Source organism: Bombina bombina, chromosome 1 (genome assembly GCF_027579735.1).
Source record: "Bombina bombina isolate aBomBom1 chromosome 1, aBomBom1.pri, whole genome shotgun sequence".
Classification (NCBI taxonomy): Eukaryota; Metazoa; Chordata; class Amphibia; order Anura; family Bombinatoridae; genus Bombina; species Bombina bombina.
The window spans coordinates 142,985,677-143,003,732 of NC_069499.1; the positions used below are offsets into that span (position 1 = coordinate 142,985,677).

At 39.6% G+C, this 18,056-nt stretch overlaps 1 protein-coding gene across 8 annotated transcripts in view; it reads right to left on the bottom strand.

Annotated features, from left to right (window-relative positions):
* KLHDC1 (kelch domain containing 1) overlaps positions 1–18,056 on the bottom strand; it is a 542,525-nt gene that overhangs the window by 92,181 nt on the left and 432,288 nt on the right. For all 8 annotated transcript variants that reach the window (XM_053697655.1, XM_053697661.1, XM_053697658.1 and 5 more), the window contains 2 exons: positions 9,846–9,958; positions 9,678–9,750 (listed from right to left, as the gene is read on the bottom strand). In XM_053697655.1, the coding sequence (XP_053553630.1) occupies positions 9,678–9,750; positions 9,846–9,958 (186 nt within the window). The remainder of the gene's footprint in view (positions 1–9,677; positions 9,751–9,845; positions 9,959–18,056) is intronic.

Here is an 18,056-nt window from a genome sequence, read left to right on the forward strand (position 1 = left end):
TAGAGCATGTAATTTTAAGACACTTTTAAATTCACTTCTATTTTGAAATGTGCTTCGTACCCTTGGTACCCCTTGTTGAAAAAGAATACCCACATATCCTACACTACTGGGAGCTAGCAACAAGGGAAATAACCCTTCTTTTGAGTTGATAGCTAGCCCATACTGTTTCTTTTTAAACTCCCCACATCAGCTCTAACCAGTGTGTCCCTTAGATTAGGTGGGCGACTATAGGCTAGCATAGGGGCATTTGCAAAAATCTCTACCCCTGGATACAATCCTTTACTATATGCCAATGATGTCTAATTATTCGTTGGATATTTGGGCTGAGGGAGTTAAATTTTGAGACAAAAAACGTGTTAGTCTTTTGACTTCATCTACACTATTATTGACAAGCTCAACCGGATACCCTCTCTCTAAAAAACGTTTACCCTCGTCCACAAGTCTGGTGTTCACCAATTCCTAATCTTTAACTATTCTCCTTGTTCTTAGGAGTTGACTTTTGGCAATGATTGTTTTAATGTAGAGGGGTGAGCACTAGCATAGTGGAGCAGGGTATTTCGATCAGTTCCTTTGCAATAGAGATCAGTGTACAAGTGACCATTGTGTCTATATACTTTTTTATCAAGAAAATTGACACTTTCCTCACTCCAAGTGAGTGTGAACTTAATGAATCTTGAATTATTGTTCAATGTCTCTACAAATTTTTTAAGGGATCCAACGTCACCCAACCAGATGCCAAAGATGGCATCTATATAGAGCCACCAGGTGGCGCCATATAGATGAAACAACTCATTCTCAAAAACAAAAAATGCTCCTCATACCAATTCATGTAAAGGTTTGCATAGGTAGAAACAACGTTGGATCCCATAGCTGTACCTTGTCGTTGGATATAAAAGGTGTCCTGAAGTAATTGTAATACAAGATAGTTTCCAAAAGTTTAATCAGAAAATGTTGTTCACCAACACTAAACTTTCTGCTCTCTGCTAGTATACTTTTAATTACATCAATGCCACTATTGTGTGTAATTGAAGTATATGGACTCACAATATCAAGACTGTATAAAATACATTTTTCATAGTTATCTGTCAGCCCATCAATCTTTAACAAGAAATCACTAGTGTCCCTGATGTATGTGAGGGATTGGGAGACAAAAGGCCTCAAAACTTTGTCCAGATAAATCTAAATATTAGTAAATATGGAATCAGTGCCTGCAACTATGGGCGGCCAGGAGATTTAAATAATTTCTTGTGAACTTTAGGGAGGGTATAGAAAACTGGGGTAATATATTTATTTTTGATCAGAAAATTCTTAATGTCCTTATCAATGACACTATGTTTAAAGCCACTTTCAACAATGTTAGTAATTACTTTCAAAATTTGTTTGGAAGGTTTAGAGGGGAGTATATATATATATAGAACTGTCAGACAATTGTGATATAATTTCTTCAACATAGTATGTCTTATCTAGTACTATAGCCGCCCGCCCTTGTCAGCCTGTTTTAAAATACATTTTTATTCAACTTTTATTCAACTAGAGATTCTTAGGCTTCACTTTCAATTTTTGAAAAATTATAACATTTATTCTTAACCCTATTTTTGTTTTGTAGCTTTTTAACATCACATTTGACTAAGCTAATTAAGGTGTCAATACTCGAAACATAAATAGCCAGTGTAAATTTGCTTTTATTACGTAAACCCAAATGCTTAATGGATAACTCACTTTTTAGCATTTTAGAATTAATGTTCATATGTGTCACATTTTTGGCAAAAAGGTCTTGTTCCAACTTGAAAGTCACCCACAGTGTCCTTACAGAAGGAAAAACTCTCCCTCAATACCTTTTCTTGTGCAGTGGTTAATACGGTACCCGATATGTTGATTATATTGGGCGATTCCCACGATGTGTCGTTATCCTTTGTTGTGGCATCTTGTTTGTTGCAGTGCTTTGCTGGGCGGTGCCTCCGCACCCTTCTGCGACCTTTACGTTGGATTCCCCCCGACGAGGAATCAAAGGTTGTCTCGGTGTTGCTACCCAATCTGGGAGATCTTTGGAAACGTTGCCGTGCGCCGGTAGTGTTACCTCTATCTCTTCCGGACGGATCCCGGGTCCAGCGATAGACTGACCCCATCTGGTAATCCTGTTCATTGCGCAAAAACTTAGTACGCTTCTTTCCTTCCATATCTTTATGCAACTCTGCAATCTTGGTATTAGCTTCATTAATAATTTTTTCTATATCTGCAGTTTTACCGGACTCCTTTAGTGAAGCCTCCAGCTTCATCATGCTGGGTGTCTATAGCCTTCTGTAAGTAATCAATCGTCAGCACAATTATATCTAGGGAACACTTATTCAGGATGTACTCGAATGCAGTATTCTTTGTTTGCTAGTAACGTAGGCCTTGTACTCATCCTGAGTCCCCTTGGTATGCGCTTGACTCTATGGTACTCTGCAAGCATGGAAGCGTGTAGCTCATAGGACATGGTTTTCTATAACAATCTTTCATAGCTTTGCATGTTAATTTCAGCTTGTGGGGTCCTTAGAAAATCTCTTGTTCCCCTCACCAAAGTTGTTATTCTGGCTGCTTCCAAATCTGTATAGCCAAATACCTCCTGTATTATCTTGTAAATCTTCCATGTTAGCTTTGTGCCAGGATCTTGTGCAGAAAAGAATATGCAATCCCAGGGAGGATCCAGCACCAAAGCAAAACAGGTGTGCAAGCTAAAAGGTTACTGCATTTCTTTTAGAATACAAAAGTCCAAAGAAAAGGCAGCACCACCAAGATTATCATCAAACTTATTTTATTCCTTCAGCTTGGAGCAGGTACAAAATAGCAGGACTACGTTTCGGATTGTTAACCCTTAGTCATGTCTGCAATGCAATGCTCTATCTGAATCATGATAGAATAATTTTGGATTTTATGTCCCTTTATGAACTAATGAATAGGTTAACAGCTAGAGGTTATTATTGTGTTTCATTATAGAGGATTCATAACTAAGCACATAATATGTATAAGACATAAATAATTAAAAATAAACTATTTGAAAGATTTTCAAAGAACAGGAAGACACAGGTGAATTTTATGATCTATTAGTGTCCAATTCACTGTAAGGTAAGGGGGGGGGGGGGGAGTCACGCAGCGATGGGCAGCAGATTTATATGTATATGAATATATACTGTACATATATATTTATGTGTTTATATTAACACATAAATATATATGTATATAAGCATATACATATATATTTATTGAGTACAGACAGTTCACCATAGACCGCAATGTAAAGGCGCGATAAATTAATGCTCCACTTGTAATCTAGCCCATAATGTCTTGCATATCTAGGAGACAGAAGTTCTGCCTATGTAAAAATCATTATGTAAGCTGCTGCACATGCAATAAACAGCTTTTAGAGATTTGCATGTAATAATAGTGTACATAACCGTACATAAAGTACATTGCTGCAAATAATATTTCATTGCCAATATCCCCTGGCAATGATAGGAGTACAATGTTTTGTGACTAATAAATATGTATTTATATGAAGATAGATATAATAAATGATAATGGCACCATATGTCATTATGTTCAGTACAATATATAATTGTACATATTATAGTAAATTGGGTACACTGTAGATCACATAAGAATGTGCTCATGTGTACAGCTGCCTAAAGGTCTTTGCAAAAACACCTACATAGAGGGGAGCCAGTCTTGAGAAATCTTGTAGATGGGAATGTGAGGAGGTAACAAGAGAGGAGGAGAGTAGGTGATCATGAGCGGAGCGAAGGGAACGGGAGGGAGAGTATCTGGAGACAAGGTCTGAGATGTAGGGGGGAGCAATGCAATTGAGGGCTTTGTGTGTCAGAGTGAGAATTTTGTGTTTAATCCTGGAGGCAAGAGGAAGCCAGTGAAGGGATTGGCAGAGAGGTGCGGCAGATGAAGAGCGACGTTTAAGGAAGATGAGCCTGGCAGAGGCATTCATTATGGATTGTAAAAGAGATAGGCGGGAGCTAGGTAGACCAGAGAGGATAGAGTTGCAGTAGTCGAGGCGGGAAAGGATGAGAGTGGATTAAAATCTCTGTTGTGTCATGTGTAAGGAAAGGTCTAATTTTAGCAATGTTTTTAAGGTGGAAGCGGCAGGCTTTAGCCAAGGACTGAATGTGAGGAGTGAAAGAAAGATCTGAGTCAAGTGTAACCGCAAGACATCGGGCATGTGAGATTGGGGTAATGATGGAGTTGTCAACAGTTATAGAGACATGGGGGGTGGAGATTTTTAAAGAAGGGGGGAAATAAGGAGCTCAGTTTTGGAGAGATTTAGCTTGAGGTAGTGAGAGGACATCTAAGATGAGATATGAGAGAGACAATTAGTGACACGGGTTAGCAAGGAAAGAGATAATTCTGGTGCAGAGAGGTAGATTTGTGTATCGTCGGCATACAAATGATAATGAAACCCATGGGACTTTATTAAGGAACCTAGTGAGGATGTGTAGATTGAGAAGAGAAGGGGACCGAGGACAGAGCCATGCGGTACCCCAACAGAAAGAGGTAACAGGGCAGAGGATACCCCAGAGAAGGCTACATTAAAGGTATGGTTAGACAGATAGGAAGAGAACCAAGAGAGAGCTGTGTCACAGATGCCGAAGGATTGGAGGGTATAGAGCAAAAAGAGGGTAATCGACAGTATCAAAGTATCAATGTCAAATCCTTGTCAATGCAGCTGCAGCAGTATCCAGTAGAAAGATCATCCAGTGCAGGTACGGGTAACATAGAGGATTGCAGTAGGCAACACCTGAGTCCCTCAGGGGGAGGCTAAGAACGAGTCCCCACCACTCCTGAGGGTAGTTATGGCTGAAGTCCCATAGGGAAATACTGTGCACATAACAGGGTATTCTTATGTCCCTGTATCATTCAGCTTCTGAGAAGTTTTGTCTTTGTGATCGATAATTCTCACATTGGTCTGAGCTCCCAAATTTAAATCCATAAGCAAGTAACTGGAAACTCCTCTATTCTCAACCAACTGTTACGAGGCCAAGAATAAAACTAAGAGAGAGATGGGAGGTGGGAGGGATTTTAAGCTCTGATATGGGTACTTGACCTCCTCCTAGTGGCGGGAAATATATCCCATATGTTATGGAGGACTGTGGACCATCATTTTACGAAGGAAACAAATATATATATATATATCTTTTAACAAGATTGTTTGTGCCCTATTTTTTCTATTAAAATTGCTTTTGATGCCAAGCTTCAAGTGTGGAGTGTCGGCTCACCAGCCAATCTTGCAGTGTCTGTTCACGTACAGCTTCAAGTAAAAAAAAAAAAAAAAAATGTATGCTTACCTGATAAATTTATTTATTTCCGGGCATGGAGAGTCAACAAAACATTCTAATTACTAGTGGGATATTCACTCCCGGCCAGCAGGAGGAGGCAAAGAGCGCCCCAGCAGAGCTGTTAAGTATTACTTCCCTTAGCCATAACCCCCAGTCATTCGGCCGAAGGGAAATGGAAAAAAATGATAACACAAGGGCATAGAGGTGCCTGAGGACTACACAAAAAACTGCAGTCTAAATTTGAGTAAGGGTGGGTTGTGGACTCTACATGTCCGGAAATAAATACATTTATCAGGTAAGCATACATTTTGTTTTCTTTCCTATGGCATGGAGAGTCCACAAAACATTTTAATTACTAGGGGAGTCCGTGGCGGGCTCGGGGGCCGCTCGCTTCCTTTTTCGGCCACCGGGGGGCGCCGCTTCCCGGGGCCGGAGGTCCCCACTCCCTTCCAGGGACCCGTCCCCCGAGCCGTAAGGTCGGCGTCGGGGGCGCTCCGTGGGAACCAATACACAAGCTAGAGGACACAGAATGAATAGGGAAGGAGAACAAGACAGGCGGACCTAAACTGAAGGCACCACCACTTGAAAAACCTTTCTCCCAAAATAAGCCTCAGCTGAGGCAAAAGTATCAAATTTGTAGGATTTGGAAAAAGTATGAATAGAGGACCAAGTGGCCGCCTTACAGATTTGCTCCAATGAAGCTTCATTTTTGAAAGTCAATGAAGATGAAACGGCTCTAATGGAATGAGCAGTGTTTCTCTCAGAAGGCTGCTGTCCGGCTGTCTCATAAGCTAAACGGATAACACTTCTCAACCAAAGAGAAAGAAGTGGCCTTCTGACCCCTAAGCTTACCAGAGAAAACAATAAACAGGGCAGAAGTCTGCCGAAAATCTTTAGTTGTTTGAAGGTAAAATTTAAGAGCACGCACAACATCCAAGTTATGCAAAAGACGTTCCTTCTGGGAAAAAGGGTTAGGACAAAAAGAAGGAACAACAATTTTGATTAATATTGCGATCCGACACTACCTTAGGGAGAAACCTCCAGCTTCGTATGAAGGACAGCATGAACAATAAGGTAAGGTGAATCACACTGCAGAGCCGAAAGTTCAGAAACTCTGCGAGCAGAAGAAATATCAAGAAGAAACAAAACCTTCCAAGATAGTAATTTAATACGAACAGAATGCATCGGTTCAAACGGAGCCTGCTGCAAAACTCTAAGAACAAGGTTAAGACTTAAAGGAGGAGCAACAGATTTAAACACAGGCCTGATTCTGATCAAGGCCTGAACAAAAGACTGAACATCTGGCAGAACTGCCAGACGTTTATGCAGTAAAATAGACAAAGCAGAAATCTGACCCTTTAAAGTACTGACTGACAAACCCATCTCCAGGCCCTCCCAAAGAAAAGCCAAAATTCAAGGAACCCTTACTTTGTTCCAAGAAAAAACTTTTGAATCACACCAATGAAGGTATTTACAACATACCCTATGGTAAATTCTGCGAGTAACCGGTTTACGAGCCTGAAGCATAGTATCTATGACTTTCGCAGAGAAGCCACGTCTAGCCAAACTTAGACGATCAATCTCCAAGCAGTCAGCTTCATAGAACCCAGAAGTAGAAGGTCCTTCCTGAAAGGTAACCTCCACGGCGGAAGAGATGACATGGTCACCAGATCCGTGAACCAGATCCTGTGAGGCCATGCAGGAGCTATTAGAATCACATAAGCTCTCTCCTGTTTGATGCAAGCAATTACTTGTGGAAGCAACGCAAACGGAGGAAACAGGTATGCTAGATTGAAGCTCCAAGGAACCACTAGAAACCCATGATTCAGATAGAGCATACAATTTTAAACAACTTTGCAATTTACTTCTATTATCTAATTTGCTTCCTTCTTTTGGTATCCTTTGCTGAAGAAGCAGCAATGCACTACTGGTATCTAGCTGAAAGCACTGGGTGAGCTAATAACATCAACAAAGGATACCAAGAAAACTAAATAAATTAGATAATAGAAGCAAATCGAAAAGTTGTATTAAAAGAACGGGCTTTGAGCTAGGAGGTCCAGCCAATGAGGAAGACGCCACTGGGGAACGCTGGACATCCGAACCAAGCCTGCATACCAGGTTCTGCATGGCCACTCAGGAGCTACAAGAATTGCTGAGACATTCTCCTGTTTGATACGTGTGACTACCTGAGGAAGAAGAACTACTGGAGGAAACAGATGCACTAGCTGGTTCCACCAAGGGGACGTTAAGGTATCGTTCAACTCCTTCTTCATCTTGAACTGTACCTTGGCAGCTTGTTATTCAGGTGAGATCCCATGAGATCTATCTCCGGAGTACCACAATGGACCACAATCTGATTGAAAACCTCCTGATTGAGAGACTATTCCTCAGAATGAAGGGTCTGGCAGTTTCCCAGTTTTCTACTCCTGGGATGTGAATGGACAAAATCAAGCATTAGTGGTCCTCTGCCCAAGACAGAATGCGAAATACCTTCATTGCTAGAGTGCTGCGTGTTCCTCCATGATGATTAATGTATGCCACGGTCGTGATGTTATTCGACTGAAATTGTATAAAAGGGACGAAAACCAGTCGAATATGAATATGGCTCTGGGTCCTAGGACGTTGATGGGAAGAAAAGCCTTCTGAGGCGACCTCACACCCTGTGCTCCCTGAAGGCTCCAAACAGCTCCCTATCCTGAGAGACTGGCATTCGTGGTAATTATCTCCCATGATAGACAAGGAAAGTTCATAATCCCAAAACACTGGATTGGGAAAAGTCAACCAAGAGAGAGATTGTCTGGTAGACAGATCTAGACGAATCCTCTGAGAAAGATCTGAGTGGTCTCCATTCCACTATTTGAGCATGCACAGCTGCAGAGGTTGTAAGTGGAACCAAGCAAATGGTATGGCACCTGATGCTGCCACCATGAGGTCCACTACTTCCATACACTGTGCTACAGAAGGAAAAGGAACTGACTGTAGCTTCTGACGAGCTGATTGAAGTTTTAGTTTGTGCTGATCCATGTGGAAAAGCTTTGCAGCCATAGAGTCTATGATTACTCCTAGAAAACTTACTCTTGTCTAAGGAGTAAGAGAACTCCTGGACCAGGTCTTACCCCACCTGACAGCATAGGGATGTCCAGTGTAGAGAGAGGCACCCAAAGACTGTGCCTCAGATACAGAACTGAGAAGTTACGAAATGAAGGTGGGATGCACGCCATAACTGTTTGCGGATGGAAAAAAGCCTTATTCTCTTCCTCAGCCACAAAGGAACCCAGCACACTAGGGACCCGCTTGATCCACCTCACCACCACTATGATCCTGCACCAGAGTCATAGATATCGGGCCGAAATAATTTTAAAGGGCCATGCACAATTTAAATAAAAAGCACCTATAGTTACCCCCTTCGATATCAAATACTAGTGAGGAAACTGGAAAAGATTAAGGAGCTCATGAAAATAATGTTCAACTTATGCACTAGGTTATCCTCAGCCGGTTTAACTTAAATATATGTAAACTTCTGGAGACTCAACAGATAATGCTGATCCTTTACCTCTATTTGCCCAGCATACGTCATGCAGATGTACCTTGTGTCGTATCTCTCAGTCCATACTGTACCAACAGATTAGACTTCATAAGGAAGGACATGTATGGCCAATAGGGGGAGGCTTGGGAACTTCCCAGTGACACCCATGGCATGCTGATTAGCAAAATATCCATAGAAGAGCATAATATTCCCACTCTTCTAGGAACCATCAACTTAATAAATCTTGCAGAAGCACTTCTATCTATAGGATATTTAATAACTCTGGTTCGGGGTGTCTTTGCCTCCTACTGGTGGCCAGGTGATGTGTTTCTCAAAAGTAAAGATTCTCATGGACTCTCACTACCAATAGAAAGAAATTAATATTTCATGTCAGGTTTTGCGCTCTTGAATATACAAGGTCGGGTTTGAACGCAAGTATGTATGTTTTTTTATTGGAGTTTTTTAACTCTATTGACTTCTATGATAGAAGAATTTAACATGGCCACAAATATTTTCTTGCGCATGCTAGCCTCCATCTTGGAGTTAATGCGCAAGCAGGAGCGTATTTTAGTCCAAAGTAAGCTGGCCTAATTATTTGCTCTTCAACAGTTGGGTTTTCGTCTTAAAAATGTGATATCAACTTTAATAGTTTAAGGTAGCTTTTCCCCCATTAGAGTAATATATATATATTTATATTTAATATTTCACACCAGAAAGGCATTCTTTCTTTACAATAACTTATATTTGAATTTTAACTTTAAAAATATATTAAAACAGGAAAACATTTCAATGTAAAGTTATTTTGTAATAAAAATAAATTTCCAATTTACCTTGGCCTGTCTTTAGCCAAATGTTTAAACTGTTTCCATTCATTAGTTTTGACACTGTAAATCCATTCATCACCTGAAAAAGTAGAAAAGAAAGGAGAAAGACACAAATGAACAACCAAGTTTTATTTACTGGATTTATCACTGATAAAGAAGCACAAACTTACTCACTTAATGGCACACTATCGGCACTAAGCCCACCAAAAAGGAATAACTGGTCATCAGAAACAGGAGTAAGTGTATGCCATGATCTGCCCTGTGGCTTCCCTCCATTAACTGTAATTCTAAAAATTAAAATAAGTAAAAAAATGTATGTAAGAATTTGTTTTATTACATACTTAATAAGTACAGTCATGGCCAAAAATATTGGCACCCCTGCATTTGTCAGATAATCCACCACTTCGCCCAGAAAATTGTTGCAATTACAAATGTTTAGGCATTCTCATGTTTATTTCTTTTGTTTGTATTGGTATGACATAAAAAAGTGGAGGAAAAAAAGCCAAATCTGACACATTCCACTCAAAATTCCAAAAATAAACTGGCCAAAATTATTGGCACCTTCACAAAATTGAATAACTAAAATAACATACAAGAACTAGGGAAAAGAAAAGGGTTTGTCTAGCACTCTTTCTCAAATTATATGTATAAAACTTAACCTTTAATAAGTCTAAGTAAAAGTAGCAGCAGGTATCCCTGCTGATCTGTGAAACAACCACTCCTATATCATATGTGGAAGTATCCCCTTGTTTCCTGGCCGATAAACTGCAGACGTCGGCTTCAGGTGCCAGGGATATTCCACACTCTATAAAAACATAATTTATGTAAGAATTTACCTGATAAATTCATTTCTTTCATAATGGCAAGAGTCCATGAGCTAGTGACGTATGGGATATACATTCCTACCAGGAGGGGCAAAGTTTCCCAAACCTCAAAATGCCTATAAATACACCCCCCACCACACCCACAATTCAGTTTAACGAATAGCCAAGAAGTGGGGTGATAAGAAAGGAGCAAAACCATCAACAAGGAATTGGAATAATTGTGCTTTATACAAAAAAAATCATAACCACCATAAAAAGGGTCTCATGGACTCTTGCCAATATCAAAGAAATTAATTTATCAGGTAAATTCTTACATAAATTATGTTTTCTTTGGCAAGAGTCCATGAGCTAGTGACGTATGGGATATCAAATACCCAAGATGTGGAACTCCACGCAAATAAAGACAGCCAAAATTAATCCACAACCCAAATCAAAAGTTTTAATCTTCATAATGAAAAAAACTGAAAATATAAGCAGAAGAATCAAACTGAAACAGCTGCCTGAAATATTTTTCTACCAAAAACTGCTTCTGAATAAGAGAAAACATCAAAATGGTAGAATTTAGTAAAAGTATGCAAAGAAAACCAAATTGCTGCTTTGCTAATCTGATCAACAGAAGCTTCATTCTTAAAAGCCCAGGAAGTAGAAACTGACCTAGTAGAATGAGCCGTAATCCTCTGAGGCGGAGATTTACCCGACTCCAAGTAAGCATGATGAAACAAAAGCTTTAACCAAGATGCCAAAGAAAAGGCAGAAGCCTTCTGACCTTTCCTAGAACCAGAAAAGATAACAAATAGACAAAGATAACATTCTTACCACATCCAAAAAATGTAAAGATCTCTCCAGAGAATTCTTAGGATTAGGACACAAAGAAGGGACAACAATTTCTCTACTAATGTTGTTGGAGTTCACAACTTTAGGTAAAAATTTAAACGAAGTCCGCAAAATCGCCTTATCCTGATGAAAAATCAGAAAAGGAGACTCACAAGAAAGAGCAGATAATTCAAAAACTCTTCTAGCAGAAGAGATGGCCAAAAAGAACAATACTTTCCAAGAACGTAATTTAATGTCCAGAGAATGCATAGGCTCAAACGGAGGAGCCTGTAAAGCCTTCAAAACCAAATTAAGACTCCAAGGAGTAGAAAATGATTTAATGACAGGCTTGATACAAACCAAAGCCTGTACAAAAACAATGAATATCAGGAAGTTTAGCAATTTTTCTGTGGAACAGAACCGAAAGAGCAGAGATTTGTCCTTACAAAGAACTTGCAAACAAACCCTTATCTAAACCATCCTGAAGAAACTGTAAAAATTCTAGGAATTCTAAAAAGAATGCCAAGATAATTTATGAGAAGAACATCATGAGATGTAAGTCTTCCAAACTCGATAATAAATCTTTCTAGACACAGATTTACGAGCCTGCAACATAATATTAATCACTGAGTCAGAGAAACCTCTATGACTAAGCACTAAGCGTTCCATTTCCATACCATCAAATTTAATGATTTGAAATCCTGATGGAAAAACGAACCTTGAGATATAAGGTCTGGCCTTAATGGAAGTGGCCAAGGTTGGTAACTGGACATCCGAACAAGATCCACATTCCAAAACCTGTGCAGACATGCACATTTATTCTCACACCAGACCTACTGCGCTTCCCCTGCAACCCAGGCAGCTTAGTTAAAACCTCTGTGAGGGTAATATTCATAACTGCGGCCATATCTTGCAGGGTGAAAGAATTAGATGCACTAGAAGTACTTGGCGTCGCTTGTGCGGGCGTTAATGGTTGTGACACTTGGGGAGAATTAGATGGCATAACCTGATTCCCTTCTGACTGAGAATCATCCTGCGACATACTTTTAGTAGCTAAAATATGTTCTTTGCAATTTATTGACCTTTCAGTGCATGAGGGACACATTCTAAGTGGGGGTTCCACAATGGCTTCTAAACATATTGAACATTGACGTTCCTCAATGTCAGACTAGTTGAACAGGCTAGTAATGAATACAAACAAGCATGAAAACACTTTATTTAGTGAAAAAAATAATCTTAAAAACGGTACTGCGCCTTTAAGAGAAAAAAAGCATACACGTTCTGCAAAACTGCCTTAAACTGCACCAAATTTTAAAAAATTTTGCAAGCAGACTCATGCAGGCCCATTTATCAAGCTCCGTACGGAGCTTGAAGGGCCGTGTTTCTGGCGAGTCTTCAGACTCGCCAGAAACACAACTTATGAAGCAGCGGTCTAAAGACCGCTGCTTCATAACCCTGTCCGCCTGCTCTGAGCAGGCGGACAGGAATCGCCGGAAATCAACCCCATCGAATACGATCGGGTTGATTGACACCTCCCTGCTGGCGGCCAATTGGCCGCGAGTCAGCAGGGGGCGGCGTTGCACCAGCAGCTCTTGTGAGCTGCTGGTGCAATGTTAAATGCGGAGAGCGTATTGCTCTCCGCATTTAGCGAGGTCTTGCGGACCTGATCCGCAGTATCGGATCAGGTCCGCAAGCCCTTTGATAAATGGGCCCCAATATGTGTAGTTAAGTTTGCCCCACAAGTAAATTTAACATTTAACCCTTTAATGTGCAAACCGGATTTAAATTAGGCCTAAATCCGGAAAAAAAACACCCCAAGCACCTTGCCACAGCCCTGCTGTGGCGCCTACCTGCCCTCAGGGATAGTAAATATGGGGTTAAAGCTTCGATTTGGCCCAAAACATCCACAAGGGCCCTCAGGAGTTGGAGCTTGCTGCTTGCAGAGTGAAAATAACTGCGCATCTGAGGCGCGAAAATAGGCCCCACCCATCTCACTCGATGTCTCTACAGCCTCAAAGAACCGTACCAAAACGGTTTTAAACTAGCCATGTGGGTTCTGAGACCCAAAAAATAAGACAAGTGTACCCTCAATAAAGTTGCCCAAAAACGTTATTGCCCACAAAACGTTAACAGTACTCCCAGTTTATAAAACGTTTGCCCACAAACATTCAAAACCATTCATTCATTCACAAACATTCAACCATTTTTGTAATAAGCCCCTTATGCAAGCTTAGTAATGCCCTTCTATAGCTTTTAGGATTACTGCTTACCCTTACCCTCATGGGGATACTGTCAGCCTTTCTGAAATACACAGTCTCTCCAGAAAAAATGACTGAACATACCTCACTGCTATATAGCATGAAAACGTTCCTCACACTGAAGTTTCCTGCACTCCTCAGCCTCTGTGGGAACAGTACTGGATCTTAGTTACAAATGCTAAGATCATCATCCTCCAGGCAGAAGTCTTCATCCATCTGCTGCCTGAGAGTAAATAGTACACACCAGTACCATTTAAAACAAAAAACTCTTGCTTGAAGAAATTAAAAACTAATATTTTATCACCTCTTTCCCTTTACCCTTCCTAGGGTAAAGAGAATGACTGGGGGGTGGAGCTAAGGGAGGAGCTATATAGACAGCTCTGCTGTGATGCTCTTTGCCACTTCCTGTAAGGAAGGATAATATCCCACACGTAAAGGATGAATCCGTGGACTCGTCGTACCTTATAGAAGAAAAAGGGATTATCTATCTTTTTAAACAATAAAACTGTCCCTTTAAGTGCAATTGTGATTTACGATAGAATGATTACAGCGTCCTGAGAACTCTTGTTATAAACACAAATACATTTGCACACACATAGAAATATATAGAAGTACATTGAAGCCCTTTGCAGTTAAGTAGATAAAAACACGTAAAATTATATTTATGCAATATTCATATTTAATAAAGTGTTATACTGTGTATTTACTGTAAATATTTCACATTCCAATGTTCTGCACATAGGGGAATGTTCTATTTATAAATAGACATTCATATATATATATATATATATATATATATATATATATATACCTTTATATAATCAAGTACATCTATAGATATATATTGTACCAAAATATCATCAGATATATATAGATATATATAAAAATGTATTTATGAATAAATAGAACATATTCTTCTTTGTAAAGAACAAAGGAATGTATAAATATTCATATTTTAATGTCGGGGTAGCACACTTGAGAATATGCGATCGGGTTTACGCACGAGTAGAGTGTTAGATTTTTTTTGCTCCATTAAATAGATTTTCGTGAGTGCAATATTGTAAGTTTGCGAGCGTCTTGTTAGTGAGAGAGAGATAACCTTTTTCTTTCAACTTGTAATACAAGCGCAAACTGACTCCTGCAAAAAAATTACTTCTAGCGCAATTTGCGCTCTAGCGAAAGCACTCAATAGCACTCCACTCATAATCTGGCCCTGTGTGTCTGAAGAGAGGAGAAGCCTGTGGTGACCATAGATTTACTATATGCATACCCATCTTGTGTACCCACACTCACGCACTCATACATTAACTTAATTTTTTTCCAATTTTAAAAACATTGTATAAATGTTGCTAATGGGCTTTAGCATAGGATTTTGTGTTTCTATGTATAATCTTGAGTGAATATTTTTTTAATAAATTGTATAAAGTTAGACTAGGAATTGACAGTCCTAGGAAAGTACAGAAGAGCTCATATCGCCGAGGGAATGATATTCCGAAGGGATGGTGGGTACATTTTTCCTGTAAGGTTTTCACTCCCAATGTTCTTCTGTACTAGTGGATATAACTAGAAAAAGGGGCAACATAGGAGAAGAAAAGGTGAGGGAATGTGGTGACCATAGCTTACAGATTTTATCCATGGAAAATTCACATAGCTGATTTTAAAATCCCTTCCCCCCAGATACACCTTTGTCTCTTAGCTAGGTGTTTTATTAAAGACACTCCCATTAGCCTTGATTGGCATGTGATAAGCCAGACCCTTTGAATTGAGAATAAAATTGGGAAATATTCACTCACTCTCTTCTTTCTTATCCGGCTCTCTTCTCTCTTCCCTCTCTTGCTGAAGATGTCTGATATTGGAAACATTGTCGAATTTGGCTAAGTATATTACTTTTAGCAGTGTTGCACAAATTGAGGTTGTGGTAGTTGCCCTGAAATAATTATTTGGACGGTTACTGTAAAATATAAGTGTGTGTGTATATATATATATATATATATATATATATATATATATATATATATATATATATGTAAATATATTCCGTTTATTACAACATATATTGATAAATATATAATAATAATAATGGATACATGTATAGCACACAACCTCGGATTTAACCTACTCGCGGCGCTGATAACAGGTGTTATTATTACCAAACTCAATGGTACTGATTTTACCGACCTCAGAAGGATGAAAAGCTGAGTGGACCTCATCGGGATCGAACCTGCAACCCTCGGGTTGCTACATATCTTTTCAACAGTGTATTAGTACGATGAGCTATCTGTCCGGCTTCTATCAATAAATAAAATCTTTGGAAATAATGGAGACCCCTTTACAGTGTTTATTTCACTTAACTTTGTTGTAATGGTTTAGCGGTTTTTTAACATACAATTAGTGGTTTAAATTTAAAAATCCATATTAATAAATAACCACAAAGCCCATGCAAATACATGATTTCTTTAATTGCTTTTTAAGGAACCATAAGAAACTTTCATAACCACAATATGATCACTGTGGTGTGTTAGGTTAGGAGATGTAGGAAAAAGTAGAAATCCAAAAGATACAGTCTTGGCAAAGGTCCCTGTGAGGAAAGAAACGTTGACTGAACCATATGATGAATAAGTTATAAAAATAAAGTTAAAACATTTTGTGAAACCATTAAGCCCTGTGAGTGCCTCTTCTTTCACCAAAAGTTTCTATACATAAAAATAAATATATGTTTACATTTAATTTTGAAGTACAGATACAAATCCCCAAATCTGGAACTTCAAACTTATTCTGAAAAAATAAATAAAAAATATTATCTAAAATTACTATTTTTCCCTTTTCTTGAACAAACTTTACTGAAGAAATGTAAGCCAGCAACAGGTAAATCAAATTGAGGTCAATATTGAACCTGATAAAGATCAAATAAAATCTTTTACAATGAAAACTTTAAGCACAAGTCTCCCAGTAAGCACAGAACCAGCGGGTACTGTTGGTGAGGTCTCTTGTAAAATGTCCAGGAAAAGATAGCATACACAGGTATTACAGCAGAGGTCTTTGGTCTCAGTAGTGAGATAAGCATACACAGGTTTCACAGCAGAGGTCTTTGGTCTCAGCAGTATAGTAAGCATACACAGGTATAACAGCAGAGGTCTTTGGTCTCAGTAGTGAGATAAGCATACACAGGTTTCACAGCAGAGATCTTTGGTCTCAGCAGTAGAGTAAGCATACACAGGTATCACAGCAGAAGTCTTTGGTCTCAGCAGTAAGATAAGCATGCCCAAGTATCACAGCAGAGGTATTTGCTGTGATACCTGTGTATGCTTACCCTACTGCTAAGACCAAAGACCTCTGCTGTGATACCTGTGTATGCTTATCACACTACTGAGACCAAAGACCTCTGCTGTGATACCTGTGTATGCTTACCCTACTGCTGAGTCCAGAGGTCTTTGGTCTCAGTAGTGAGATAAGCATACACAGGTATCACAGCAGAGGTCTTTGTTCTCAGCAGTAAGATAAGCAAACATAGGTATCACAGCAGAGGTGTTTGGTCTCAGTAGTACGATAAGCATACCCAAGTATCACAGCAGAGGTATTTTGTCTCAGCAGTAGGGTAAACATACACAGGTATCACAGCAGAGATCTTTAGTCTCAGTAGTAGTGAGATAAGCATACACAGGTATCACAGCAGATGTCTTTGGTCTTAGCAGTAGGAAAAGCATACCCAAGTATCACAGCAGAGGTCTTTTTCAGCAGTAGGGTAAGCAAGATAGCATACACAGGTATCACAGCAGAGATCTTAGTCACAGCAGCAAGGTAGGCATACACAGGTAGCAAAAGTCTCTCAACAAGCACAGAACCCAGTGGGTACTGTTGATGAGGTATCTTGTAAAATGTCCAGGAACAAGATAGCATACACAGGTATTACAGCAGAGGTCTTTGGTCTCAGCAGTAAGATAAGCATACCCAAGTATCACAGCAGTCGTCTTTGGTCTCAGCAGTAAGGTAAGCATACACAGGTATCACAGCAGAGGTCTTTGGTCTCAGCAGTAAGATAAGCATACATAGGTATCACAGAAGAAGTTTTTGGTCTCAACAGTAAGATAAGCATACCCAAGTATCACAGCACAGGTCTTTGGTCTCAGCAGTAGGGTAAGCATACTCAAGTATTACAGCAGAGGTCTTTGGTCTCAGCAGTAGGGTAAGCATACACAGGTACCACAGCAGAGGTCTTTGGTCTCAGTAGTAGGATAAGCATACACAGATATCACAGCAGAAGTCTTTGGTCTCAGCAGTAGTGTAAGCATACAAAAGTATGACAGCAGAGGTCTTTGGTCTCAGCAGTAAGATAAGCATACCCAAGAATCACAGAATAGGTCTTTGGTCTCAGCAGTAGGGTAAGCATACACCGGTAACACAGCAGAGGATACTTAGCTTCAGAAGGAAGGACATTCAGATAAGGAGCAGGAACCAGCAAAAAAAGGACTTTATTAGGCAATAACTCAGTA